At 47.3% G+C, this 27,726-nt stretch overlaps 2 protein-coding genes across 2 annotated transcripts in view; both read left to right on the top strand.

The window, feature by feature from the left end:
- CSNK2A2 (casein kinase 2 alpha 2) overlaps nucleotides 1–951 on the top strand; it is a 33,598-nt gene extending 32,647 nt beyond the window's left edge. The window contains exon 12 of the mRNA XM_066636952.1: nucleotides 529–951. The gene's annotated coding sequence lies outside the window, so the exon portion shown is untranslated. The remainder of the gene's footprint in view (nucleotides 1–528) is intronic.
- Nucleotides 952–14,776: 13,825 nt separating this feature from the next.
- Nucleotides 14,777–25,398, top strand: CFAP20 (cilia and flagella associated protein 20). The gene is made up of 6 exons (XM_066637133.1): nucleotides 14,777–14,988; nucleotides 18,145–18,224; nucleotides 20,314–20,425; nucleotides 20,838–21,026; nucleotides 22,250–22,360; nucleotides 24,977–25,398. The coding sequence occupies exons 1-6, from the start codon at nucleotides 14,905–14,907 to the stop codon at nucleotides 24,980–24,982; spliced, it is 582 nt and encodes a 193-aa protein (XP_066493230.1). The 5' UTR covers nucleotides 14,777–14,904; the 3' UTR covers nucleotides 24,983–25,398.
- Nucleotides 25,399–27,726: the final 2,328 nt, after the last annotated feature.

Below are 27,726 nucleotides of genomic sequence, written 5' to 3'. Positions count from 1 at the left end.
AGAGTCTGAAGAGCCTTGCTCTAAACTGTGGCTGTAGGAATCAACTGAGGGGATCCAGGAATCTGGCAGGGGACCTACATCCTTAAACGATGTGACAGAGAACAAGAGCATTCACCTCCTTCAGTGTCTGGGGAGGGAAGCGAACATGGGCTACTTTTCAGATAGGAAGTGCTTTCTGTTCTTTATGGATCCAGCAGTCCATGTAGTGCTGGGGTAAAAAATACCTAGCTCTGATTCGCTGCTGACGTAGGTTGCTGCTTATTACTTTCTTGGGTATTCAGACCCAGCACATGGATCACCGCCATAATCTTTGCACAGCTCTAGCAGAGGCAAGGCTGCAAGCCGGAAAGCCCACACGGAAAGGTTGACTATCACTTGCAGCCCTTTGATAAAAAGCAGCAGGGATTAGGGCCAGCAGGCAGAAATGATGGCCTCTGCACCCTTGTTCATTTTGCTAAGCCAGTCTGGTTATGCAGTGTGTTCCAACCCCAGCTTTGCATTTGATGCTTGCTTCCCATCTCTCCCTAGGTCTGTCTGATGCTGTTCCTCCCAATTTTCCATAAGCAGAACAAGAACCAAATCAAACGTCTTATCAGCTTGTGTGCAGCTTCCAGATGTCATCCTCGTGGTGGGTTATGGGAGCAGGGACTGCGGCGGCGGCAGCAGCTGATGACACCCAACAGCATATAACACACAAACTTTAATTTCTGCTTTTGACTTCCTGTTGACCTCTTCCAGACCAAGAAAGCATGGAAAATGTGAAGGGTATGCAAAACCATTGTTTGGCTCAGGTTGCTTCCCTGAACCCAGCCCAGCGTGTGGCGTTCCTACAAACTGGCTCCTATTTTGGGGGAGGGGAGGCTCTGTGGCATGATGGACACATCATCATTCTATATTAAAAGGATTATATATATTATTGAATAAACGTTTTAAAAGTAAAAGTATGGAAAGTCTTAAAGATGGAAGAAGTCGTGCATTGAGGGCTGATGCAAGGACCGCTTGAGGCTTTCCTCTGCTGGCAGTCGGGTTTCAAAACAAGTATTGTACACTGACATCAAAGCAGTGATAGCATAACTAAAAACGTTTGCTCTGAGCCCAGCTTCTCCTAGAATTGTATCCTGTCCACTCATTGTTCCAAGATCTTGAATGTAGCCGTATGGAAACCAGTTAGCAACTGGACTGAATGCAAGTCCACTAGCCTAGGAACACAGAAAGCTGCCCTGTGCTGGAGTTTGGAGCGTTGGGCCGTTTAGTTCAGTATTGTCATCACTGACTGTCAGTAGCAGCTCTCCAGGGTTTCAGGCAGGGAAGGGTTTTGCTCAACCTTTCTACAGAGCTGCTGCCAGCGGCTGAACCTGGGAACCTTGTGCATACTGTCCTGAGTCTAAGCCCCTCCCTGGTACTTCTTGGCTGGCCCCATTAATTGGAGCATCTGTTGCCTTGTGAGTCAAAAAAAAGAAAGGGAACATGTAAAAGGGGTGAAGCTGCTTTCTGTTGAGTTGGACCCAAGTGGTACTGCCTCCACTGACTGGCAGTGGCTCTCTGGGGCTTCAAGCAAGGGTTGTCTTCTCCCAGCCTGTCTGCAAATGCTACCAGGGCCACAGAGTGGACCTTTTCTGCATTCAGAGCAGATGCTGTGTTCACACTGTCCCCTAAAGAATCTCAAAAGTTTCCTCATTTTGCTCAAGATTGCTAGCCTATCTCTCACCTTTGTACAGTGCCTTTCCTGTCCTTGGGCTGAACTGTGTATGGTGGCAGGAGAACTGGGGTGTGTCTGTTTCAGGTTTTTTGTTCCTTTTTGGAAAAGCAGAAGTGGGAATGGGGGTGCTTTTCACATGATTATAGCAGCAGTGCTGGGAGAGGGGCTGCTTCACCTTTCCCTGTGGTTCTGATTATTCCCCCCACCTACTCACAGGGGAAGGGGGTGGAGCAAGATACAGAACCCATGCTGGGGAAGCAGCAGGGAAGGAGGGATCTAGATCACTGTACAATCTCCTGAAGTTGTATAATTTGTCTGGACATTCAGGGAGATATTAGCCTTGCAGCAGTGCAGGATTAATCCCTTGGTAACTGCTAGGCAATCTGGAAGGGAGTTCTGTATCCCAATCACAGCAAAGAAACTTATTTTTGTAAAACCAGTTCTGGAAAGCTGCCTACTGGCAGTGAATGGTTTAGATTAGCTGGTAATGAAGGAGCATTTGCTAGAGGAGAAGAATTGACCAGCAACCTCTATTATCCACTGATGTACCAAGCTACTTCTGATGTTTGGAACATGGGCTGCACCGTGGCATTCCCAGGTGGGTGGAAAGCCTGATCTCTTCCTGTTCAATTTCTTCACTGCACAGCCTGGAGTAAACACACCATTTTCCTCCTTCCCCATTTGGAAAGTATGTGTGAATAGCAACATTTGTACAGAAAAAAAGCAGACTGGTGTCCCTGATTCCCCCCTCCCCCACTTTACCGTCACAGACCATCACCTTTCCTATCTCCTTATATTGTGAGTGCAGATTGTGGTGCTGTCCACAGAATTGTCCATCCTGCCACTCTCCACTAAATACACACATGCTAAATTCTAGTCCTTAAGATTAGGAAAAGATGCCATGGTGGGGAAGGACAACAGCCGTATGAAGTCTGTGATGCTGAATTTTCTAGCAATAACATTTATACAGAGCATACCCAAACTGCAAAACAACTTTCAGCACTTGTGTAGGCTAAAATGACTGATATGCTTGGCTACCAAGCTTACAATCTGAGCCCTTACTCTTACTCTACTCTAAAAAAAAAAAAAAGCCCTGCTGGATTAGCCAAGGATTGATCTGGTCCAACTTCCTGTATCTCGCAGTACTTGCCAGGTGCCTCCGGGAGCATTCAAGACAACTTGATACCTGTAGCAACAAGATACATCTGGCAGGACCTGGATGATGCATTTTCCTCAAAGACACCCTTATAAGAAAATGGGAACTTGTCACTGTTTAAGCCTATACTGTGGACTGTCAAATGAATAGGGTTGGGTGGTGAGTGAGGCCTTCTTCTCTGTTCACCAACAAGCCCCCTGGAAGTGGCACAGTTTTGTAATTCCCACTTCAGGAATCTGGCTGCTTCTTGGAATGAGCCTACGTCCCTCTACGGTGCTGTTCATTCAACCCTACCATGCCGCATTGGAGAGGAAGCCATTCCTCATCCTTCACTGATGGTGATTGTGGTGAGCTGCCCAATTAGATTCTCTTTCTAGCAGTTGAATTGTCATCTGGCCATTTTTTTTTCTTAGGTCATATCAAGCATCTCTGCTCAGGTTGACTGTCCAGGAACTTACCTACTCTAGCCCAGAAAGTAACTAGATCAGCTCCTTTCCACCATTTGTTCTTTCCTTCTCACCTCTCTATAATATGTATAGAGCTTTTGTACTGAAACTGTTGTTTCATGTGAAACAAGCTGATTTTTGACACGTCTTAATTTACTTTGAAAAAATAAGATAGTAAGAATAAAAACCCAAATAAAACCCTCAGTAAGTCAAAATTATAAGGTGAAGCCAGAGTTGGAGCTAAAGGATCTGTGCTCCCAACTGGAGACTTGCTGCACAAAGGGAGGTCTTGCAAAGGCCCATCTAGTCCAGCTTCCTGTATCTCACAGTGGCCCAACAGATACCTGCCTCCTTTTGCCACTCCCTTGCACCTGATCTTCTGAGGTATCATACTTTGAAGACAATTTAAGCTTTAAAGGTAAGGATCATGGGGGCAGCTGGTGCACACTGACGAATGCGGGTGTCCTGTGTTCCCAGCAAGCGTCCCAACTGGGTAGCAGCAGTTTGTTCCAAGTAAAGATTCTGAATGGCTTTCAAGGGCAAAACCCACACAGAATGCAGTACCAAAATCTATTCTCACAATGACTGGAGTGTGGATGTCTGTGGCCAGGTCAGACTTCTCCAGGAACAGCTGCACACTAGCTGAAGCCCTCCTTGTCTCTGCTGCCACTTAGTCCTCCATAAGGAAGCCTGGCTCAAGGAGTACCCCTCTCCCAAAAACACATGTATATGCCCTTTCAGGAGAGGTTGCAAATCAGCTGAGTCCCCAATCAACAGCATCTTCCATCTTGTCTGGATCCAGTCCTTCTATTTCTTTACAATGGTCAGACTATAGTTCCAATATTCAGCCCTCCCTTGCTGCTGTTGAAAACAGGAGATACAAGTCAACTCAAACTGCAGGGTGATTTCACTTTGTGCCTTCATGTTACATGGTTGAAAGCATAGTGAACAAGATGAATCCTTGCACCATCCCATAGGCAGAAGGCTATGGGACCTGGGACCTGCCCAGTGGTGGAACTACCTATATAAGTGCTCCTCCATTACCCTTCAGGAATCCCAAAAAGATACCATGCCTGATGGTGCTGAAGGTGACTGAGAAGTATAGTAAAATCTACACCTGCCTATCTCCTATAACAAGCCCAGTAGGGTAACCAAGATGATTTCAGGTCCCAAGCCAGCTTGAAAGTCTGGAAAGGATTTGTCCAGAAATCTTAGAGCTGGTGCATAAGGGCCTACAGCTTGATCTCCTAGCACAGTGTTCACACTTTCTACAGGGTTAATCTGATGTAGAGGCCAGTCCTGTGCATGGATTAAACCTCATATTTTTTGCTGAATCCTGGGTCACCTCCTGATGAAATAGTGGCCCCAATACCTGGCTGCCCCCAATCATGTGTGTGCCCATCTGTTCCACAGCTCTCAAACTTGCTTTGCTCCTTTCATAATCCACCTCAAATGAAAGCAAAGGGAGACAGAAAAAAAGTCAGTGGGCAGATAGGTGGTCACTGCCTCTTGCTGTCCTGAGCCTCAGTGCTCCCCAACCTGCAGGGAAAGGGGACTGGCGAGGAGATAGAATGTGGTGTCTGCAGTGGCCCCTTTAAGAGTTAAGGTCTGGGCTTTCAGCAAAGGGTGTGCTGCACAGCTGCAACCACTAGAGGCAATGAGGTCCCTAGGGATATAAGGAGCAACTGAGGCAGGAAGGGTTTGTGGGTTGTAGAAGGAGTGCAGGTAGGAGAGGAGACTGACTGGGCTTATTGACCCTGGACTTTGGCCTGGATACTCTGACTGACTTTGTGGCTAACAGACATACTGGATTGTTGATTTATGGCTCTGCCTTCTGGACTGACCTTCTGGCTAATTGATTATCTGGCTCACTGACTAACAGACTACTTGAACAGGCTGCAGAGAGCTGGGGAGCTGAGGTGTGCTGCTATACCTGGAAGGACTGCTGCCTTAGGAGCGGGGTCCGTGCAGTTAAAACAGGCAAGCTACCCTGGTGGTGGAGTCTAGCAGTACTGCAGTAGAGAACTGGCCCTTGGGTGTCAATGGGCAATTTTCACAATGGAGAGAGGTGAAAAGTGGTGTGCCCCAAGGAGCTGTCCTGGGACCGGTGCTTTTCAGCCTCTTCATAAATGACCTGGAGACAGGGTTGAGCAGTGAAGTGGCTAAGTTTGCAGACGACACCAAACTTTTCCGAGTGGTGAAGACCAGAAGTGATTGTGAGGAGCTCCAGAAGGATCTCTCCAGACTGGCAGAATGGGCAGCAAAATGGCAGATGCGCTTCAATGTCAGTAAGTGTAAAGTCATGCACATTGGGGCAAAAAATCAAAACTTTTGATATAGGCTGATGGGTTCTGAGCTGTCTGTGACAGATCAGGAGAGAGATCTTGGGGTGGTGGTGGACAGGTCGATGAAAGTGTCGACCCAATGTGTGGCGGCAGTGAAGAAGGCCAATTCTATGCTTGGGATCATTAGGAAGGGTATTGAGAACAAAACGGCTAGTATTATAATGCCGTTGTACAAATCTATGGTAAGGCCACACCTGGAGTATTGTGTCCAGTTCTGGTCGCCGCATCTCAAAAAAGACATAGTGGAAATGGAAAAGGTGCAAAAGAGAGCGACTAAGATGATTACGGGGCTGGGGCCCTTCCTTATGAGGAAAGGCTACGGCGTTTGGGCCTCTTCAGCCTAGAAAAGAGACGGTTGAGGGGGGACATGATTGAGACATACAAAATTATGCAGGGAATGGACAGAGTGGATAGGGAGATGCTCTTTACACTCTCACATAATACCAGAAGCAGGGGACATCCACTAAAATTGAGTGTTGGGCAGGTTAGGACAGACAAAAGAAAATATTTTTTTACTCAGCGTGTGGTCGGTCTGTGGAACTCCTTGCCACAGGATGTGGTGCTGGCGTCTAGCCTAGACGCCTTTAAAAGGGGATTGGACAAGTTTCTGGAGGAAAAATCCATTATGGGGTACAAGCCATGATGTGTATGCGCAACCTCCTGATTTTAGAAATGGGTTATGTCAGAATGCCAAATGCAGGGGAGGGCACCAGGATGAGGTCTCTTGTTATCTGGTGTGCTCCCTGGGGCATTTGGTGGGCCACTGTGAGATACAGGAAGCTGGACTAGATGGGCCTATGGCCTGATCCAGTGGGGCTGTTCTTATGTTCTTATGAACTGGGGCTATTGTTGGGGGAATGAAAGGAGAGCTAATTAGCTTGGAGTGGGCATAAATTCCCTAAGTGAGGCTTGGATTGGGAATCTGGCAGAACAGTGTCTTGGGCAGCAGGACAGGAGGGAGCACTGCTTTCTGGCTTGGAAAGGGAAGAGGGCCAGAAACTGTCAAAATCTATGGCTCACTCTTACAGCCCAAGCCTATGGGTGTCTACTCAGAAGTTAGCCCCATTATAGTCAATGGGGCTTACTCCCAGGTAAGTGTGGCTAGGATTGCAGCCTAAGCCCAGGCCTATGGGTGTCCACTCAGAAGTTAGCCCCATTATAGTCAACGGGGCTTATTACCAGGTAAGTGTGGCTAGGATTGCAGCCTGAGCCCAAACCTATGGGTGTCTACTCAGAAGTTAGCTCCATTATAGTCAGTTCAGTTCAGTAAGACCTTTATTGGCATAAAATGCAGAGAATATACAAAGACAACACAACATAAACATCAGTCTTTTCCTCACACACTGCCCAGAGTCTCAGGGCCCTGTCTGGCTATTACCCCAGATAAAAAGGAAGTGACATTATCCAGGGTCTCAGAATCAGGTGTGGAAAGGAGAGACTGAAGCATGATTGAGTCCTCCCAGCCCTGCATTCTAGCTAACAATGGGCCTAGATATTTCTTGCATGAAGCATCATGTAGTGGGCAGTAGAAAAAGGTATGTAGTAGAGTCTCAATGCAATCCCTACTACACTTGCATTTCCTCTCTGAGTAGGGAGTACCACTGAACCTGCCCATTAACAAGGCTGATGGAAGAGTATTACATCTTGCAAGTGTGAATGCTCTCCGAGCCTGCAGGCACTCCAGATGGTAAAAGGAGGAGGCCGGTTTCCCAAAACTGACTGGAATATGGAGATGGAGTGGAGAGCATGTGGTTCTGGCAGCACTAAACAGCTCTTGTTGTTCAATATCAAGAATTCTTTGATTATTCTGTAAGCTGCATCACAGCCAATCATACCTAACTGCAGTGTCCAGCCCTATTTCCTTAAATTTAGTTAGAAGATCAGTGATCTCTAAAGGCAGGACTGAATCCGACAATAATTGGTGCATTAGACCAGAGGAGGTATGGTTAAATAAAATCCTAAACCAAAATTTCAGTAGTCTTAACCATGCAGTAGTCCTTAATCGAATTAACCCCACCTCAAGACACAGAACCGAGTAGGGAATGCACCTGGGTAAACCCAAAATCTTCCATAAAAAGGAGGCTTGAATGCATTCTAGTGGTTGGTTAATAGCCTTATACCAGACAGGAGAGCCATACAGAACCTGGGAAGAACCTTTCCCTTAATCAACTCCAGAGCAGCTGGAACATAACCATTGCAGCAGGTGGAAAAGAAATGGGAAATAGCTGAGGAAGCTAGTTTGGATGTATTCTGCACTGCCTTACGATGAAAAGCCCAAGTGAGCCTGTAATGGAAGTTGATTCCCAGGTACTTGAAATGCTTAACCTGATCCATTTTATTGCCATTACAAGACCATTTAAAAGCTTACCATCTGTTAGCAAGTATCATTCTCTTAGATTTAGCATAATTCATCTGCAATTTGTTGGACAAAAAATACTCTGCAGCGCGATTGAGCAGACGTTTTACACCAATCCTAGTAGGAGATATCAGTACTGCATCATCTGTGTACAGAAGTAGTGGCACTTGGCTTGCGCCAAGCTTTGGACAATGGCTATCTACTTCCTTCAGGGATGGCACAAGATCATTTAGAAATAGATTGAAAAGCATGGGGGACAACACAGCCCTGTTTGACCCCTTTGTTAGTGATGATGGAATGAGTTAGATTCCCCCTCCAGGAGCATCTAACCCTGCATGAGGTATTTAGATGGAGGGACCTAATCAGCAGCAGTAATCTTTTATCAATCCCCATGTCTTCCAACTTGGCCCAAAGAAGCTCCCTAACCATAGAATCAAAGGCACCTTTCAAATCAAGGAAGGTTACATAAAGGCAAGCCTTACATACCCTAACCTGCTTATAGCCCAAATGAGACAGGATCAGGCAATTGTCCAAAGTTGATTTGCCCCGACAGAAGCCAGATTGCTCAGGGCCTAAGATGCCTTGTGAAGTAAGTTTATTGCATAGATATTTAGCATAGATCTTACCTATTACAGAAAGCAAACTAACAGGCCGAAAATTTCCTGGTATGGTAGGGTCACCCTTTTTATGGATAGGAACGAATGTTGCTGTAAGCCAGGCATTGGCAATAGGCCAGATCTGTCGATCATTGTAAAGACGTGGGCAAGTAACTGGGCCCACCATTCCGGCTCACCTTTTAAAAGCTCAGGTGGTATTTTATCTGGACCTGCAGCCTTCCCTGGCTTCAACTGCATAATTAGCTGTTTAATTTCCTCAGGGGTCACAGGAGGCCAGATAGGCAGATCCACAGAAGTGAAGTCAGGGTAGGTGTCCGAGGATTTGCTCTTATCATAAAAAAGGTCTGTGAAGTGTTGAATCCATGTATACGATGGAATAATAGCAGGGTTGTATGTTTCTGATCTACATGAACCCGCTACAACTGCCCAAAATTGTTTATTCTTTTGTTGAATTGCTTGATGCAGCTTGTTCCATTGCGTTAAAACAAACTTTTTCTTTTTCTCTATCAATAAAACTTAGTTGTTTTTTGAGAATGGAGTATTTAACTAAACAATTGGGGTCATTGTACTTTCTAACATCTAAGTAAGAAGCCCTGATACACACCTTAAGATCCCTACATTCACTGTCAAACCAATCCTTTTTGTCAAATGCACTGCATGTTTTAACCAATGTGGGCCTGGTACTCAGAACCTTAAAAATGTATTCAACAAAACCTTCAAAGGATTTGATTTGAACAAAGGGATCAGAATCTTGTAGAACGGCCAAAAAAAATCTCTGCTTGCTGGTTCTGTACTTAAACGATGGAAGTTTGGGAAAAGGACACTGTTAGCCACAATTTTATACCTACACTCTAGATTTGTATCTACCTCAGCTTGTGATGGAACACTCCCAGAATGGAGGTCAAGGACTAAGATTAAAGGTATATGGTCACTAAAGGTTAGGTCCCCAATGGCAAAATCTTTCACATGATGCTTCATTTTAGTGGAAACTAAAATGTAATCCACAACACTGGCACCATGAGAGGATACAAAAGTAAATTCATCAGCATTGGGAAACTCTTTTAGACCGTTAAACCAAATTGTTAGAGCTAATGGAAAACTTAGCGAGGGCCATACTGTTAGCATTATAGTATGCATCTTTGTACCGCCTGCTTAGTGCACAAATGGGGGGGAGGGAGCTGTCATTATCCACATCCCAGGCTCAAGATTTCCGCTGAATTCCCCACCCTGGCATTTAAATCACCCAGCAAAATGCTTTCAGCATGGGGATGGGTCCTCTTAAGCTCATTTATACATGTCAATAGATCATTCCAGAGCTGGGTCCTTTGTAAGCTGTTAAGCAAAGGAGGAATATAAGTGTTGATGCAGATTAAGTCAATGTCTGCAAAAGACACCCTCAGTGCTTGTATCTTACAACAACCTGGATCAATGTCTAAAGGGCATGACTTAAACCGCTTCAGTACAAGGCTTGCTAAACCCACCAAAGGATGACCATTAGAGGTGGGTTTAGTTGCAGGTACTACTAAAGCCTTGTAGCCAGGGATACACAGATGGTCCAAAACCCATGTCTCCTGCAACAGAATAACGTCAAAGATTCTAAGATAGTTTAAGAAGCCGATGTCATTTTTCTTGTTCTTCCACCCTGCAATGTTCCAGGAAAGAATTCTTAGATGGGAAGAAGTAGTAGGGGCTGGAGAAGCATTAATTAGTCAGTCTTTGCTTCCTGATAGACACTCAGCACCAGAAGGATCATGAGGCATGCAGCAACTCAGGGCTACGTTGGCCACAGGAGATGGTATAAAATCCCTGGAACGAGGGGTAGGAATTGCCTCTGTGGCTACTTCTGGCACAGATTGATGAGCAGTTGCTTGCACTGGAAGGGTCAGAACAGGGGTGTCCAAGGTTTTTGGCAGGAGGGCCACATCATCTCCCTGACACTGTGTTGGGGGCCAGGGAAAAATAATTTACATTTAAAATTTGAATAAATTTACATAAATGAATATATTAAAGATGAACTTATATTAATGAATGAATAGCTCAAGCCTATAAAAGGCCTTGCACAAAGCAAGACTGGCCTTTCCTTTGCTGCTGCTACTGCATCACAGATGTGAAACAAGAAGCAGTGGAAGGAGCCCTCATCCCACAGCTCATGTGAGAGGTCAAACAGTCACACTCACGGTGAGAGCAGTTGTGTCGGGCCATTGTGGGCTCCAACAAATCTCTGGAGGGCCAGAGTTTCATTGGAGACTGTGGGCTCCCTGAGGGCCGCATTGAGAGGCCTCAAGGGCCGCAAGTGGCCCCAGGGCCGTGGTTTGCGCACCCCTGGGTCAGAGGATGGATTTCATAGGTCAACGTTTCCGTGTTATAATTGAGAAGTTTGGCTTTAACCCTGTCCAGGGATCTGATAATATTTAGTTGTTCTGGTCTTGTGAGTTCCTTAAAGGCACTGATGGCACCCTCCACAATGTCATCCCCCTCCAGCTGTAATTCCATTATCAGATCTTTAGCCACCAATGCAGGAGGATCTGCCCTAAAACCTTGTTCTGCTGACAAGGGGCCTTTGGGGGCTGGGAGCGCCCTTGCAATGAGTGAATGGTCATCAGTAGGTAAATGCATCAGGAGGTCAGTAGTTACTGACCTCCCTTTTGATCCTGAATTGATCAAAATTGATCCTGAATTTTGACCATCCACTTCTGCGTCCACAATGGACCTGGAGGGTAGGTGGAAGCCAGGAGTCTCTGGCAAAGCTTTACAGGACTCAAGAGCTGATTCCAACTCCTCATCACACGGAACAGCAGACGCTGCCCCTGATGGCACCCCATCGAGGGCTTTAGACAAGGAATTCGTATTAGGCCGTGATGGTCTTGGGGAAGATGACAAGACCTGGGCTGAGTCTCTAGGCAATTGTTGGATAGCCACAACATGATGCAAGGCCTCCTCCGAGTTAGTGGAATGGCACAGCAACCCACCGCATTGAGATAATCCACCTCACTGGCCGATTCATTCATCAGCACAGGCTTAAAGGCTTCAGAAGAAGAGCTATCCATAGGCTCAACTGCTCCAGTTAGGGGGGATATGCAGACGGACGGTGACTGAGCTCCCACCATCTCAGATATCAACGAAAACTGTGCCTGGTCTGGTGCTTGAGGTTTGGTGCTAGTGCCAAAAGGCTGGGCTTGCCATTTGCTATTAGAAGCTGCACTAGTTGAACAGCCAGTTGTTAAATTAACTGGCTGGGAGAAAGCAGAAGCTTGTGGTTTATGCAGTGAAGATTTTAACTGAAGCAAAGCATTTCCTAAAGAATCAGTGGCAGCCTTTAACTCATTAGCATTAGGCAGCACCAAAGGACTTGAATCAGGAGAAAAGCAGTTGGCAACTCCCAGGCTCTGGGGACAGTTATCTCTCCTCTAGCAACTGGGCACAGAGCCAGCCTGTGCAGGCTTCAAGGCTGATGGAAGGAGGGGAGGGGGAGGCTGCATTCTATGCCTTGGGAGCAGAGGTTTAATAATCATGTCAGTAAATACACTCCGCAACAAGATGCCAAAGGACTGAAGAAACCAACTCTTCCCATGCAGCTGGCCCAGGATCCGAGAGGTGCCAAACTTCAAAAGAAGCTGGGTCCAATTCGGAGACTGGGGAATCCAAGGAAGTTTTATGATTTCCTGCAGATCAACACAGTCAGCCTGGGATGGATCAAGGTATAATAATCTGCATAGAGGGTCTTTTGCCCTCAATTTGTTGGCCCAGCGCCTCTTATGAATGGGGGAGTCCTGGAATTCCAGCAGTATCTGATTTTTCAACAAGCAATAGGCAGTTTTACCACAATCCAGATTCTCACGCAGCTGCAGCAGTTCAGCTTCCCCTGGCTTGTTAGAGTTCAAACCCACAGCTTGAGCAGAGAGGGAAGGTAAAGGCGGTTGAATGGCCTTGTGAAGTGAGTCCAGCTGGGCAAGAATAGTATTAAGCTGTTTACATACAAAAAGAATCATGTTTCCAATAATAATATTGTAATCACCCAATAGGCCCTCAGTTTGGCTGTACTTGTCGTAAGAGGCGACTAAACAGCCACCGGGTAGATGGGACTCATTAGCCTGGGAAGGCAGCTCATCTGTGAGAAGGAAAACTCTGATCCCAAACCTCCACTGCCTTGTGGCTACATCCAGTTATGGAAAAGGCTTCAGGAGTCAACCTCGAGGCAAAATCCGGAGCCGGAGTCCCTGAGGCAGTTCACGGCTGAACACAGTCATGTTCTGGCAACTCCTGCAATGCCGCTGGAACCAACCGTATTGGCTTCTGCCTTTCCATTGGACCATTTCAGCGATGGGGAGAGGGGGGATTTGCTGCATGGGTCCTTGACATGATATCCTCCATACCTACTTTACCCAGGCTTCGCGCACTGGAGAGGACACTCTGTTCCAGAACCACTTTTCAGAGCGTGATACCATAGTCTTCCAAGACTGAAGGATGCCAATGTAATCACCCAACAAGGACAAGAAACAGTTACTGAGACCATTCTCCTGAGATAATGACTGCTTGTCCTGTGGAGAGGGAGCTGAAGGGGTGGGTGAAGGAGGGCAGGCTGAAGCTGTGCCAATATGACTGGAGGGAGACTGGTAGTTCCTCTCTGCCTCTGATTTGGAAACATGAAGAATTTTATATCTGTTGGGAGAAGCGAAATTCATGAGCTCACCTCCTGTGTCTCCTGTTGTCTGGTCCAACAAGAAGCTGACAGAACATACCAAGATCCAGGTCTACAGAGCTTGCGTCCTGAGCACACTTCTGTACTGCAGCGAGTCATGGACTCTTCGCTCACAACAGGAGAGGAAACTGAATGCTTTCCACTTGCGCTGCCTCCGGCGCATTCTCGGCATCACCTGGCAGGACAAAGTTCCTAACAACACAGTCCTGGAACGTGCTGGAATCCCTAGCATGTATGCACTGCTGAAACAGAGACGCCTGCGTTGGCTCGGTCATGTTGTGAGAATGGATGATGGCCGGATCCCAAAGGATCTCCTCTATGGTGAACTCGTGCAAGGAAAGCGCCCTACAGGTAGACCACAGCTGCGATACAAGGACATCTGCAAGAGGGATCTGAAGGCCTTAGGGATGGACCTCAACAAGTGGGAAACCCTGGCCTCTGAGCGACCCGCTTGGAGGCAGGCTGTGCAGCATGGCCTTTCCCAGTTTGAAGAGACACTTGGCCAACAGTCTGAGGCAAAGAAGGAAGGCCCATAGCCAGGGAGACAGACCAGGGACAGACTGCACTTGCTCCCAGTGTGGGAGGGACTGTCACTCCCGGATTGGCCTTTTCAGCCACATTAGACGCTGTGCCAGAACCACCTTTCAGAGCGCGATACCATAGTCTTTCGAGACTGAAGGTTGCCAATGACCTACTGTGTCTGACCATACTGGCAGATCCTCCAGGCGTAGCTGCTTGGCTGACTTGGTAGGAGAGTGGCCCTGTCCAAGGGAGTGTTTATGCCTTCTCCTCTTCCCCATCGGAGCAGCTTTTTAGAATCCACTGTAATCCAAAGACAAGGGTGCAGACTGGAAACAACTGGTAGTGTTGCTTTGCTCTACCAGGACTCAGGAAGCATCCAGAGGAGGAAAAAGAGTCAATGGATCCAACTGAAGAGAAATATCAGGGCATATAACAGGAGCACAATAGGAGGGATTCTACCAGGTGGCCATCTTGAGGTGGTGCCACCATTGTAGCCAATGGGGCTTACTCCCAGGTAAGTGTGGACAGGATGACAGCCTGAGCCCAAGCCTATGGGTGTCTACTCAGAAGTTATCCCCATTATAGCCAATGGGGCTTACTCCCAGGTAAGTGTAGACAGGATGACAGCCTTAGTCACAGACAGAGGCTGACTCTTGGGGAGAGAGAGAGAGCTGACAACCCAAGGAGGTGAGGATGAGAGGGGCTCTGAGCACGTGCAGAGCGCCCACTCCCTGCTGCGCCCTGGGGAAGGGAGGGTGGGAACAAGCCCTGACCACGCCCTCTCCCGTTGCCATGGCAGCAGGGCCGCGCGCGGAGACAACAGAGGAAAGGGAAGCGCTGGATGAACGAGTTCCGTCGGGAAAGTAGTCCGTCCCTTGACGACGGGGCGGGGCCGCGGCGCTGGGTCTGGGCGGAGCGATCTCGTCGCTGGTGGTGCGGTTAGGCTTGGCGCGCGTGTCCCTCCGCGCAGGGTCAGGCCCGCGAGGGAGCAGCAGGAAGGAAGGAAGGAAGGCAGGCCGGCCACCTTCCCGGCCCGGCCGTCCCGGCGCGGCGCAGGCGGAGGGATGTTCAAGAACACGTTCCAGAGCGGCTTCCTCTCCGTCCTCTACAGCATCGGCAGCAAGCCCCTCCAGATCTGGGACAAGAAGGTGCGGGCGCAGGCTCTGCCCCGAGGCGCTGCAGTGGCCTCTTGGCGCAGGGGAGACCGCGGGGGCTGCGGGGCAGGTGCGCCTCCCCCAGCGGAGCTTCGGGCATCTCCTGCAGGGTAGTGCTTCTCCCTCAATGACACCAGTACCACTAGTGGCACCCGTGGTGGTGGTTGGCAGGGACGTGTGGCGGGTGGGGAGGCAGGTGAGGCAGAGCCCCCCCGCCAGAGGCCTTCGAAAAGCACCGCTGCCACGGGAGGTGAGGCAAAGCCTCCCCACCAAAGGTATCAGAAAGTGCCACTGCTATGGGAGGTGATGAGCCTCCCCACCAGAGTTCTTTGAAAAGCGCTCCTGCCATGGGAGGCACCCAAGCACCCATAACCCACATGCTCCTGTGTTGGGGGTGAGGAGGCAGGCGACACAGAGTCTCCACACCGGAGTCCTTCGAAAAGCACCACCGCCATGGGAGGTGAGGCAGATGTGAGGTGGCAGGTGAGGCAGAGCCTCCCCACCAGAGTCCTTTGAAAAGCGCTGCTGTTGTGTGGGGCACCCACATGCTCCTGTTCAGTGGGTGGGGAAGCAGGTGAGGCAGAGCACGTGGGTTGTGATTGCTTGAGCACCTCAGCAGTGTGGGAGTTGACTGGGGGAGAACGTCCAAGTGTCCAAATTCAAAGGCAATGGCAAGTTATTTAGAGAGTACAGAGCTCCAAAAGACTTTTTCCAAACTGACAGTGATAGGCAGGTGAGGGTCAGGACAAGTAACTGTGAAGTGATGCACATGGGGCACCTCCTACGGCTGTGGCGCTTTTTGAAGGACTCCGGTGGGGACGCACTGCCTCACCTGCCTCTTCACCCACCACTGCCCCACTTTCCATAAGCACTGCTGGGATCTCCGCTGGTGCTGTGATCCACTCTAACTGCAGAATGTAGATTTTTCTTGGCCAGTGTTTGTTACCTTGAGTGTTTTCACACAGGCTGATTTGCTAACAGTCTCCTTGTTTGCAGAGCAGGAATTATCTCCATGACAAAGTGCAACTGCTGTCATTGTTGATTGTTTTGAGAACTTGTAGTCCTTGCTGTTAGCACAAGCCATTTTGGTGGTTTTATGAAAAGCGGCAAATGTAAGCCAAGAAATTAAATGGGCAGGAATGGATGCAGAGCTGCCAGGGAGCCACCAAAGGCCAAATCCGAGGCTGTCTTCTCTTCCTTCATCAGAGAAGCAGGGGCTGCTGGGGTGTGTGGGGGGATCTTGGTATTTATAAAGGCCTGGATAACATGGCTGTCTGCCTGGTCTCAGCTAATGGGACACCTACATATGTGAGCAATTTTTTTTCTTAAAAGGCAAAGACTGAAGTTGTATGGGGGTGCTGAGCTCACAAACAGCTTGCTCTAAAGCGGGCAGAGAATCATGTATATTAAGGGAGAAAGGCAAAAAGTGACATTGGGTAGGAAAATAGCTTTGAGGGGAGTTCTGTAGTGTGTGCATCAAGTCATAGGAAGGAGCCAAAGAACACTTGATGTTGTTAGAAACCTTTTCACCTAGTGAGCTGCAAGAGTTCCCCTTTATAAGTTGGGGTTTGGGACCAGGAAACTTGAGCTTCTAGTGAAATGGCACTTAAAAGGAAATTTCTCTCTCTAAGGAATAAGGGGTTGTAAATAGGGATTAGCTCACTGGAGATTAGCAACCAAAATAGCATCTGTGCAACAAATCCAAATATCCAGACAGGGCTAGATACAAAGGCTACAGTCCTGTACACTTACCTGGGTGTAAGTTCTGTTAAACTCAGCAGGGCTTACCTCTGAGTAGACATGCATAGGATTGCACTGAAAGACACTTGTCTTTACCTGTTACTCCAGTGAATGGTGACACTTGGTGCCAAAGCACAACAAATACTAGAATCAATAGAGTATTGCAGAGTGCAATGTCCTTTTTAAGGACTCAGAGGGTGTAATGAATATGTACATGTTAGGCCTAGGTTAGCGTGTGGAGCCTGAACCAAACTAAGTCAGTAATGGAGTAGTGGCTAGCAGTTCCCAGATGCAAGAATGTGAGTAAATAAGAATTACAACCCCTTGGAATGTTTAACATCTTAGTAGACAGAGAAGCGCCTGATTAATCGGAATGGAATACAGCTATGGATCTCCAGTTGGGAGGGGTAAGAACTAAGAGGGCTAGCAACCAGGCCAACTTTAAGAAGGTTCTCTCCTCAAAAGTTTCTGATTGGAAAGTCTAAATAAGTATGAAGTCACCTCAGCGCTATTAGCATAAGAAGTATAATAATGAGTGCCCGAAGGGATGTGCGTGTTCCTTCTTGGACAGAGTTTGGGGGCAACATCCTGCACGCTTGGAGCTCTACTGTCCAACATGGGCACCTGGCCTCATAGGTAGCCTGGAGCTAAAAGATCTACAAGAGAAGCTGACCCAGGTGAGAGATAGGGACTAATAGAGATAGCAGCTAGCTTTATTATTTTATTGCTGATATGTTTCCTAAATGTTTATGCCTCTAGCATTTGCTGCCTTACTGTAACTTTATGTAACCTTATGTACTTAATGAACGAAAATCTCTTTTACTAAGTTGTTTCATTGCCTGTTGGGGACAAAAGTTCAGAATCCTGCCTAGCCGTTCAGCAAGCTACCAAGTGCTCATTGAGGTCTAGTAACTTGAGGACTGAAGCTTTAATTGGAGAAAGAGTTCAGTGCCTGCAAGGGATAGAGTTAAGCCTAGAGGGTCTCAGTGTCTCTGGACTGAGGCACTGGCCCATATAGGGTGGTGTCAGTACTACTAAGCAGAGGGGCCTTGAGGGCTTTAGGGTTTGAGGACCAAGAACTCTGAGCACCCCAAACCCCCCTAAGTTTACGGCAGAGGGTACGGAAAGAAGAGCACAGTAAGGGCCAAGTGTTAATATCATGCACCGTCTCTTATTTAAAAGCTTGGAGGAGAAAAAAACCTGCAGGCACAGCAAAATCCAGGGCTGTCCCTTTAAAAACTCCAAGGAAAAAGAAGAGCATATGCAGGACATAAGTTCAGCGAGAAAAAGCAGAGAATTTAAATGTAAAGAAATATATAATGGGGGGACATGTATCTTCCCTCTTCCTGGCAGGGGTCTCAGTGCTGCCCAGGATGAGCTCTCTCTCTCTTCTCCCACTTCCCCTTCTAGGTGCGGAATGGCCACATCAAAAGAATCACAGACAACGATATCCAGTCACTGGTGCTGGAGATTGAAGGAACCAACGTCAGGTAGGGAAAAGCTGCTGATGCCCTTAACCATTATGCCACTGCAAGCTGACCCTTGAGAGAAACCCTTCTGGTCTGCTTTCAGCTGCCAAAGAGCCAGGAAAGTTTACATCAGTGGGTAGCAATTCTTGGAAAAGTTGTCTTGCTGCCTTTGGATGATGGAAAGGTTAGAAGTGGGGAGACGTACTGCTGGCAGCCTGCCTGTTGCCCTTCCCCTCTGCAGGTGCGCATTTGAAACCCAGGAAGTTCCCCACATGCAGTCTTGGATCTGAATTGCCCTTATTCTTGGAATGTGGATTGCAGCCTTCCTCCTAAGTGGCTATCCAGCCTCTACCTGAAGACCTTCAACAATGGGAAGCCTACCACCTTTTGGAGCAACCTGTTCCACTGCTGAACACCTTGTACCATCTGGAAGTTCTAATGTTGAATCAAAATCTCCCTTCTAATTAAACCCATTTGTCCTAGTCTTGCCTTCTGGAATAGCCAAAACAAATAAGTTCCATCATCCATGCGGCAGCCCCTCAGATATTGACATTATTGTGCCACCTCTTAACTATTATTGTGCCACCTCTTCTTGAATTCAACATACCAAACTCTTTTTACCTGCAGCCCCCTCGCTATTCTAGTCGCCCTCCTCTGGACTTGGTTCAGATTGTCAATATGTCTCTTAGATATTGACAAACTAGAACTGGACACAATATTCCATTGGAGTTTGACTAAGAGCAGAATACAGTGGTATAATTACTTCACACAATCTAGATACTGTGCTTTTGTTGATGCAGCCTAGAATTGCATTTGCCTTTTTTGCTGCCGCTTCATACAGCTGACTTGTTTAGCTTGTTCTCTACTAAAATACCCAGATCTCTTTTGCACATAGAGGTGGGATCTCAGTATCCACTGATTTGGTATCCGCTGATTTGACTCACCACTGTTACCAAGGTCTACCTTTAAATGCCTTGTAATAAGAGAAAAAAGCACCAAAATTCAATTTTCTACCTTTGTGCTGTTAAATAATTATTTCATTTGATTAGATTCCATTATTCACCCCATCTAGTGGCATAGTGTCTATACCAATGCATTCTGGGGTGACAACAGAGGAGCAAGAAACCTGGAAATGGGTTTTTGAAGCTGTTTTTCCACTGATTTCTTATCTACTGGTGTTTTTTTTAATCCACTGGGGATTCTGGAATGGAACCCCTGTGGATAATGAGGCATGACCTGTATATGTGCTTCTGATATTTCCAACCCAAAGCAGACCATATAACATATATAATATGTTGCAGTTGAAGTTAGTTTTGTTTGCTATACTGTCAAGATTATTTTTATGGTGCAACCTGTCAGCCACTGACAGTAGCATCATCTAGTCATCATCCTACCAGCTTGTTCACAAGGGTTGAGGGGAGCCTTGTCAAAAACCTCGCTGAAATCCAGTTGTTTCTCAAGGACTCCATGATCTTGGATGTCCCAACTGTGATTCTAAGGCTTGGATATCATAGATGTCAGGGACATAATAGGGGCTTTGTGGGGAGGAAAGCAAAAAATGTAAAAAAAAAAAATTGGTGCTAGCCATGGAAAGTGGGAAAGCACACTTGGTTTTTAAAGGGGGCAAATGCACTGACGGGATGACGGTTAGATGATGCTACTGTCAGGTGGATCTGGCTGGCTAACAGACTGCACCATAAGAATAATCTTGACAGTATTGCAAACAAAATCAACTTCAACAGAAAGTACAAATAGGCTTAAGCTGGGTTGGAGTGATGCCTTGCCTTCACTGTTGAGGCACTTTGATGTTGCTGCCCTGGGAAGTGAGGCATTGTTGGCAATGTATTAGGGTGCAATCCTAACCCCTTATGTCAGTGCTTTCCAGCACGAGCATAGCGGTGCCAAAGGGGCGTGTGCTGCATCCTGCAGTTGGGTGTCACTCACAGAGGTCTCCTCAAAGCAAGGGAATATTTGTTCTCTTACCTCAGAGCTGCATTACCCTTATGTCAGTGCTGGAAAGCACTGACATAAGGGGTTAGGATTGTGCCATCAGTCTCTTTGTTTGCTGGTTGACAGTAACTAGTTTCCTATGTACATCTGTCTTGCCCAGTACCACATACATCACGTGTCCTGCTGACCCAAAGAAGACGCTGGGAATCAAATTGCCCTTCCTGGTGATGATAATCAAGAACCTAAAGAAATACTTTACCTTTGAAGTCCAGGTTAGTGCATCAGGCTACTCTGGCATATCTGGGGTGCTAAGCTTTAGGAGGCAACGACCTTGGCCTTGGAGGAAAGTCATCACAGGAGTTACTTGCTGAGAGGTACCTGATGAGTTTGTATGTCAACTGCAGAGTCTCTTAGGCCCTCAGTTGCAACTGAAAAGCAGGCCTGAGGGAATTCCTCACTAGCTTCCCAGCCAGGTCCTTGCCAGAATGACCCATGTTGCCACTTGTACCATTCAGGGACCTCCCTACAGTGGCACTTACAGTGGGGCTGCAGAGGCATCTGTCCCTGTATTCTTTGATGTCCTGGGTAGCTCACCACAGTGGGTTGCACCCTGTAGCATCTGCATCCCCAGTGGATGGCATCACATCTTCTCCTTCTCATCACGGGATGTGTTTTTTGCCTTAGGTGTTGGATGATAAGAACGTGCGCCGGCGGTTTCGGGCCAGTAACTACCAGAGCACGACACGTGTCAAGCCGTTCATCTGCACTATGCCCATGCGCCTAGATGATGGCTGGAACCAGATTCAGTTCAACCTCTCAGACTTCACCCGCCGAGCGTATGGCACCAACTACATTGAGACCCTGAGAGTCCAGGTGAGGAGCTTGGAGGCTCTCTCAGAGCTATGCCCTCTACTCTGTGGTCGCTGGCTCAGATGTCTGCCCAATTTTGACTGGTACTGCTCCTGGGCCTTCCAATAATTTGGAAGTTGTGCAGCAGATCCTAAGGCTGTTTCTGTGAGCCAATGGAAGCTGTATTTGGGCTTGCTAGTTAAGAACTCACATCCATTTTGGTTCTGGTGGGTTCCTGTGACGGTGCTGAGTAGGATAATGTTAGAGAGAATGTTTCCTTTAATGTCCATAATTTTCACTTTATGAGCCAAAATCTGTTCTATTTTTCATTTGCTATTTTGAATGTGCTACTTGGAATACGCATGGAATGTAAATTTAACTAAAGGGCAGCTGTTTGATGGACAACTTTGGGAAGTATTCCTGAGAAGGCTAGCTTCTCAAGAAGGGCAAATTCCAATGCCAAGGCCCTAGCCAGATGTGCATGTCGGTGGCAGAGCACACATCTTGTATGTGGAAACCCCAGTCCTTGGCATCTTCAGTGAACAAGGGTATTGGGCAGCAGAGCTCAGGAGAAGCCGTGACTGAGGCCCCTGAAGATTGGCTCAAACTGAGGGAAATCATTTTGGTTCAGATGGGCCAGTCATTTTGGCCCATCATTTTGGTTCAGACTTGGGACAAGACAGCTTGTCTGCATGTCTTCATAAACCTCCTGCCAGATGCTGTGACCCTAGATGAAGAGGCAGTTCTTCCAAAGTCATTGAGGCAGGATAGGGCTGGGCTGCCGTTTCCCCCCCCCCCAAACACTCGTGTCGTGTTAGGACACAGCTTTCATTAGCTGCCTTGATGTTGCTCTTTCTGTGTGTGCTGGATTAAAACCGTTCTTTCAGATCATCTCTGATCATGCATTTTGACTGACTGAGGGCCCAATCCTATCCAATTTTCCAGTGCTGGTGCAGCTGTGCCAATGGGGTGTGCACTGCATCCTGTGGTGGGGAGGCATTAACAGAGGCCTCCTCAAGGTATGGGAACATTTGTTCCTTCGTCTTGGGCCTGCATTGCTGTTGCACCAGCACTAGAAATTTGGATAGGGTTGGGCCCTGAGTCTGCTTGCAATGAACTGTGTTGAAGAATTTTGGCATCCAATTTAAATGGAACAGAGTGGAGGTTTCTGGGCTGTTCTTTGAAAAGGGAATGGGGCTCAAAGCTGCCACTGCCACCAACATTCTCATTCTGATTTGATTTCCCAGATCCACGCGAACTGTCGCATCCGCAGAATTTACTTCTCTGACAGACTCTACTCTGAAGATGAGCTTCCTGCAGAGTTTAAGTTGTATATTCCTGTCCAGAACAAAGCCAAGGTGAGCAGAGACCTGATCTCCCGGGAGCTAGAGAGTCTGGAATAGCCCTTCTGAGGGAGTTGTGGGAGCCCAGAGAGAGCATGAGTGTTCTTAAGCAGAGCTTTTGGTGTAGATGCCTGGGACCAGAAACATCCGTCCCTGCCGCACTGAAGAATGCCAGGACTGGAGAGGAGGTGTTGGGTGGTCTGGGTTTCTTCCCAGTGGAATCTTTCAGTGGGTGACTTATTGCAGTTTGTCATACTTGGGGTATAAGAGGAATTTCTTCCCAAGAGGAAGTGGAGTGACAAAGTCTTTGAGTTTAAACCAATGTCCAAATCATGGGCAAATGCAGAATATTCTTGGGAAGTGACTCTGGTAAGTAGTGAACATGAGGCTTACCTGTAAGGGGGAACGTACACCCCACTGACATGGTGTGTGCCTTGCACTGTTCAGCATATATTGCTGGAGCAGCTTTTTTTCCCCCAAATGCCTCCCAGACTCTTGCTGAGCTGACCACCCAGTCTGTATCACCTGGGCCATACTTCATGCCTGAATTTTGTGACATGCTTCATGATTATAAACCACAGGCTGCTCCTTTTCTGAAACTTAAGGAATTAATGGGACCTAGTGGAAGGAAGCTGAATACATAGACTGAATGGAGACTGGAAGATGGTTGCTTGCAGCCTAATCTTGTTCCTGAGATACTGCTGTGCCTGGCAGCCTCTTCCTTTGTCAAACCAAATTTCTGGGCTTTGTGGCTTAGAAGGAAGGATCAGAAGCACTTCTCCTCCATTCCTCTTGCTCTTATTTTACAGTACCTCTCTTCCCAAATTATAATTCCAGGGTCATCAGAAATTTCAGGCTTGAAATAAAGGTTACACAAGTTTGCACAATTCACTTGTCAATTCCTGGTTGCAAAATTTGGATTTTTCTTGGTATGGGACATGTGCAGGCCTTGATTACCATCTGAATGAGGGAGACCCAAGCAGGGTGACCAGATGTCATAACTGCAAAAAGAGGTTAAGGAACCCCAAAATGTAGGACATCCAAGAAAATTGTAGGACATGACAAAATGAAAGCTAAAAATACTTGTATACTGATTTCATATGTACAATTTAAACACTATATTTCTTATCATTAAATTCAAAACTATATTGCATATAATTTATTATGTTTAATTTATTCATTACAATAAGGCTATTCATTGCCCCCAGGGGCCTACTTACTAGGGATAAAGGAGGACATTTAAGTCCTCCTTTACAGTACACAAGGCTAAAAAAGAGGACGTGTCCTGGAAAAAGAGGATGTCTGGTCATCCTAGGCCTAAGCTGCTGTCCACAGCCCACATCAGGCCCACCAACACACTTTGACTGGCCTAGTGGCATTATAATTATGTGCAGCCCCCAAGCCCACTCTTTCCCTTTCTCTTTCAACTTTCACCTTCTTCCTCCAGCAAACAGCTGCATACATTTTTTCCTATTGTGAAAATTCTTAAAGTGATGTGCCAAATGTATATCTTCTGCAGTTGACCAACTTGGGCACACCATAGCAGCAAACTGAATTATGTGTTTACTCCTGTGCTTTTATGCCACTAGGGGGAGCCTCTTGGTCACAAAGCTGCCCAAAAACCCATCATTTTTTGTTTCATATATCCTTATTGTACCCATGTTGTAGGTTGGTCCTGGGTCTGAAAAGGGTATAGAGGGCTGATCTGAACAATACAACATGGAGGCTTTAAAACAAGATTAATGTATGGGGCAAATGTCAAAGAGCTTGCCTTAGAGAAGGGGGCGACAGGTTTATTGGCACTCTCACATGTTCCTAACCCTTGGAAGAGGAGTTTTGTCATGGACCTTGTGCCACTCAAACCCCCTCGCGCCTTGCTCTTGTCCTCCATCTTTGTCATGAAGAATGTTCCTTCTTTGTTTTCCCTGCCTGCTCAGTTTTCTGGGCATCAAGAATCAGAATTGTGGTGTGTCTTTATGGGTACCCAGTGTATATGATAATATGTCCAAGATGTCCTTGATGGTTGCTGGAACTCACAATTCTGATTCTTCAGACGGAGGAACCCCATGTTGTGGGAGGTTGGGCCTGACTTTCTCCCCAGTTTCAATTAAGGGTGCCTTTCTTGTGGTGAGAGCAGGAATCGGCTAGAGCAGCCTCTGTCTCCCTCTAGATGAGGCATCCGAAGTACTTGTTTGCTACCTTGGAGAGCAGGGCTTCACGCTGAGCTATTAATCTAAGGTGGCTGGGTGTTGTTACTGGCATAGATTTTGACCTGCTCCCTGGGGCTTAATTGTCACTACCTTTTTAACTATTATAGGTAAGTGTGACTGTAAAGGCTGGTGGGCCAGTGGTGCTGCTGCTTTTAAATTGTGAGGACATACAGCTGGAAAATGTTCCTTTCTGTGAATGGAGAGAATCTTGAGGTTGAATCATGGAAAGTCAGGCCACTGCCTGAATAGCTGGGTGTCTTGGGCAAGCATGTAGAAAGCAAGTCGGTCTGAGAGGGAGGTGGTGAGGATGAACACGAGGCAGGTGCATTTTTCTGCATAGAGGTTGGAGGTAGAAACCTGCATGCCTTTGGAAAAGTCATAAGCACTGACTAACATTTTTTCTTTATGTCTCCCCCCACAGCAATGATGATGTGTTGGGAAGCCGTCAGAGATGCACCGTGGAGATGTGTGGAAGAGTGTTTTGTTTTTTTTAAATTTAAAACAAAATGTAGATGTTGATTTGCATAGGGTAACTATTAAATGAAAAAGTTGGTATCTGTCACCTTGGGACAGGACACAACTAACCATGTCATTGTTCTGTGTAAGGATTGGTCCCCACGTCAAGCTGGTGTTTTAAGATCTGCCTGGGATGGGCTGATAGCAATGAGACTTCGCAATTGGGCATGGAGGAGGCTGCTAGAGCAATGCTGTGTTCCTTGTGTCCCCCCAGGTACCAGCAATTTTTCCTCTTTGCTCTTCATATCTTTTTCGATACACGCTCTAAATTTGTGTGGACCACTCCCTCTCTGGAAGCTGCTATTAAATATTTGATTCTCTTTGTAAGACTGTCTTGGTCTCTCTTGTCAGTGGTCTGTGTTTTGGTGGGTGAATCTGCCTTTGCAGGTGTCTTGACAAGGGGCTGGAGTATGGAAGGCTTCCTGACAGGCAGCTCTTTAGAGGTGGTTTTTGTGCTTCTAGCAAGGGGAGAGCAACCGTCCTTTTATCCCTGAAGGCAGTGACTCTTTGCTGGTTTCCCCTTTTGGCTAGTGAGCCCCTTTGGGATGGTAAACGATATCATTTTCTATTCAAAGGAATGGAGAACATTGAAAACAGTAGGTAGAAATTATTGCCCAGTTTGACCCAAGATGGCTCCTAGGAAACTACCTGGGCGTGAGTCAGACCATGATGAATCCGTCTGGCTTGGTGCTGCTTCTGTGAACTGGCTGTGGCTTTCCAGGGGTCTTTTCCAGCCCTTTTTCCAGGAGTCTTTTCCGGGAAGCAAAGCTGTGTCCTTCTGCATGCAAAGGAGAGCTCAACCTCTCCACTGCAGCCCTTCCCAGCTAGCCTGTAGGACTGGTGCAGGCTCTCTGTTTAATAAGAACACTTAGCATTTGTGTCATGCTGTCAGAGTGTGCAGACATTTCACATGCATCATTTTGATGTTCTCAAAAACAACAGCGTGAAGCAAATGTTATCTCTGCATTGCAGCTGAGCCTGAGAGGGAGTGGCTTGTCAAAGTTCTCTGGCAGGTTTGAGGCAGAGGTGAGATTTGAGCAGGGGAAACTCAAAATTCGCAGCTCAGTCTCTTAACCTGTGCACCACCAACTCTCTAGCTGATGTCCCTGTGGTTGTGGCTTTGTTCTTTTCTTGGGGTCGGCAGGTTGCTTGTTGCATCTGCTGTGTGCTGGTGTCTGCCAGTTAACAGTCTGAGTTGCATGAACTGACTTGTAAGGGGCAGAATATCACTCCAAGCACTCAAGATTCCATATATCCATCAGCAGGAACTGGTCCTAAGAGGTTCCCTTTTATTGGAACAAGTGGGACAGAGACACACACGACACATGGACACTGTACAAGGCGCAAATTGTCCCAGATCCTCAGCATCTGGTGCTGTGACTCTCAAACATGCCAGATCAGAGTGACCTCTTCTCACTTCCTGGCGCCTCCCCCCTCACTGGACTACTGCCAGCCACAGATGGCTTGGCCTGGTTCTCCCTTTCTAAGATGGCCCACATCCTACAGGGTGAACAATGCCCACTAGGCGCCCTTTAATGTGCAGGTCTCAGAGAGGAGGGCCTCCAGGGAGGGAATAAAACAGGCCTTTCTCTGTTTCTCCAGAGATGCATTAATGTGTGGGGGGTGGGGGAGTGGAGAAAAAGTTTCCCTTTTAAAGTCTGGAAATAAGGGACTTTCTCATCTCATGTCATTTACTGCTGCAGATACCAGGCTGACTTGGATGGCCACACTCCTCTCTGGGATGTTGCCAAGGGAATGGAAACAGCATAGGCTGCAAATGGAAAGAGAAAGTGAGAGAAGGGACAGAGGAGCAGAAGTTGGTACCTGCCAATAGGCACGGGTTCAGGGATGAACTGAGTCACAAACTTTTCTAAGGCAACTGAATTCCCTGGGGCTACTGGTCAAGGTGGTCCTAAGAGATGTAGCCCCCAAATCAGTGGATGCCTTGATATATGGGATTGTGGCTGAGACTACAGGACAGACCCTCCTCCTTATTCCCTTTCAGGGGTCAGCGAGCATTCAGGCAATACAAGGGTCTTGCTAGCACTTGCCTGTCCCAGTAATGAAGGCTTGCAGCAGTGATGAATCAAGGGGCAGGGGTAGATCTTGAAGAGACTTGGGTGGTTGCTGAAAGAAAGCAAAGACCTCCTCGGATCAGCCAAAGGCATTTGGGACAGTGGTAGTTAATGCAGTTCCAGCTGGTCCACCAATGGCAGCAGACAGCTAAAGAACAGGTCTGTGACCTGGGTTTCCTCAGTTCCCAGAGGATGGCCTGGGGCTTTTGGTAGGGTGGCTCATCAAGGACTTTGGTTGTATATTGATGATGGCCTTGGATTGATCATCTTCAGCATAAGATAGATGCTGTTACTGTTTTGCAGCCTGCTGAGGGTGCAACAATGAACTCTTTATTTGCTCTGCCATCCAGTGCCTCAGTTAGCATTTTTCTCTGTTAAATTTGGCCATGGAGTTGGCTGGTGAGGGGAAGGAGAGTTGGGGGGCTCTTCTTTTGTGGTGCTGATCACTCTGTTGACTCAGGAAGGTCCCAGGATGTGACTTTTATTAACTTGTTCAAATGTCCTGCCACGGAAAGTGTGCAATGTCAGAATTTCCCCAGAAGCAGACCAAGGGGGAAACTCTTCTGAAGTCAGTCAGCTG

Source organism: Tiliqua scincoides, chromosome 9, assembly GCF_035046505.1.
Source record: "Tiliqua scincoides isolate rTilSci1 chromosome 9, rTilSci1.hap2, whole genome shotgun sequence".
In the NCBI taxonomy this organism is placed as follows: domain Eukaryota; kingdom Metazoa; phylum Chordata; class Lepidosauria; order Squamata; family Scincidae; genus Tiliqua; species Tiliqua scincoides.
This window is presented reverse-complemented; position numbering and strand designations above follow the sequence as displayed.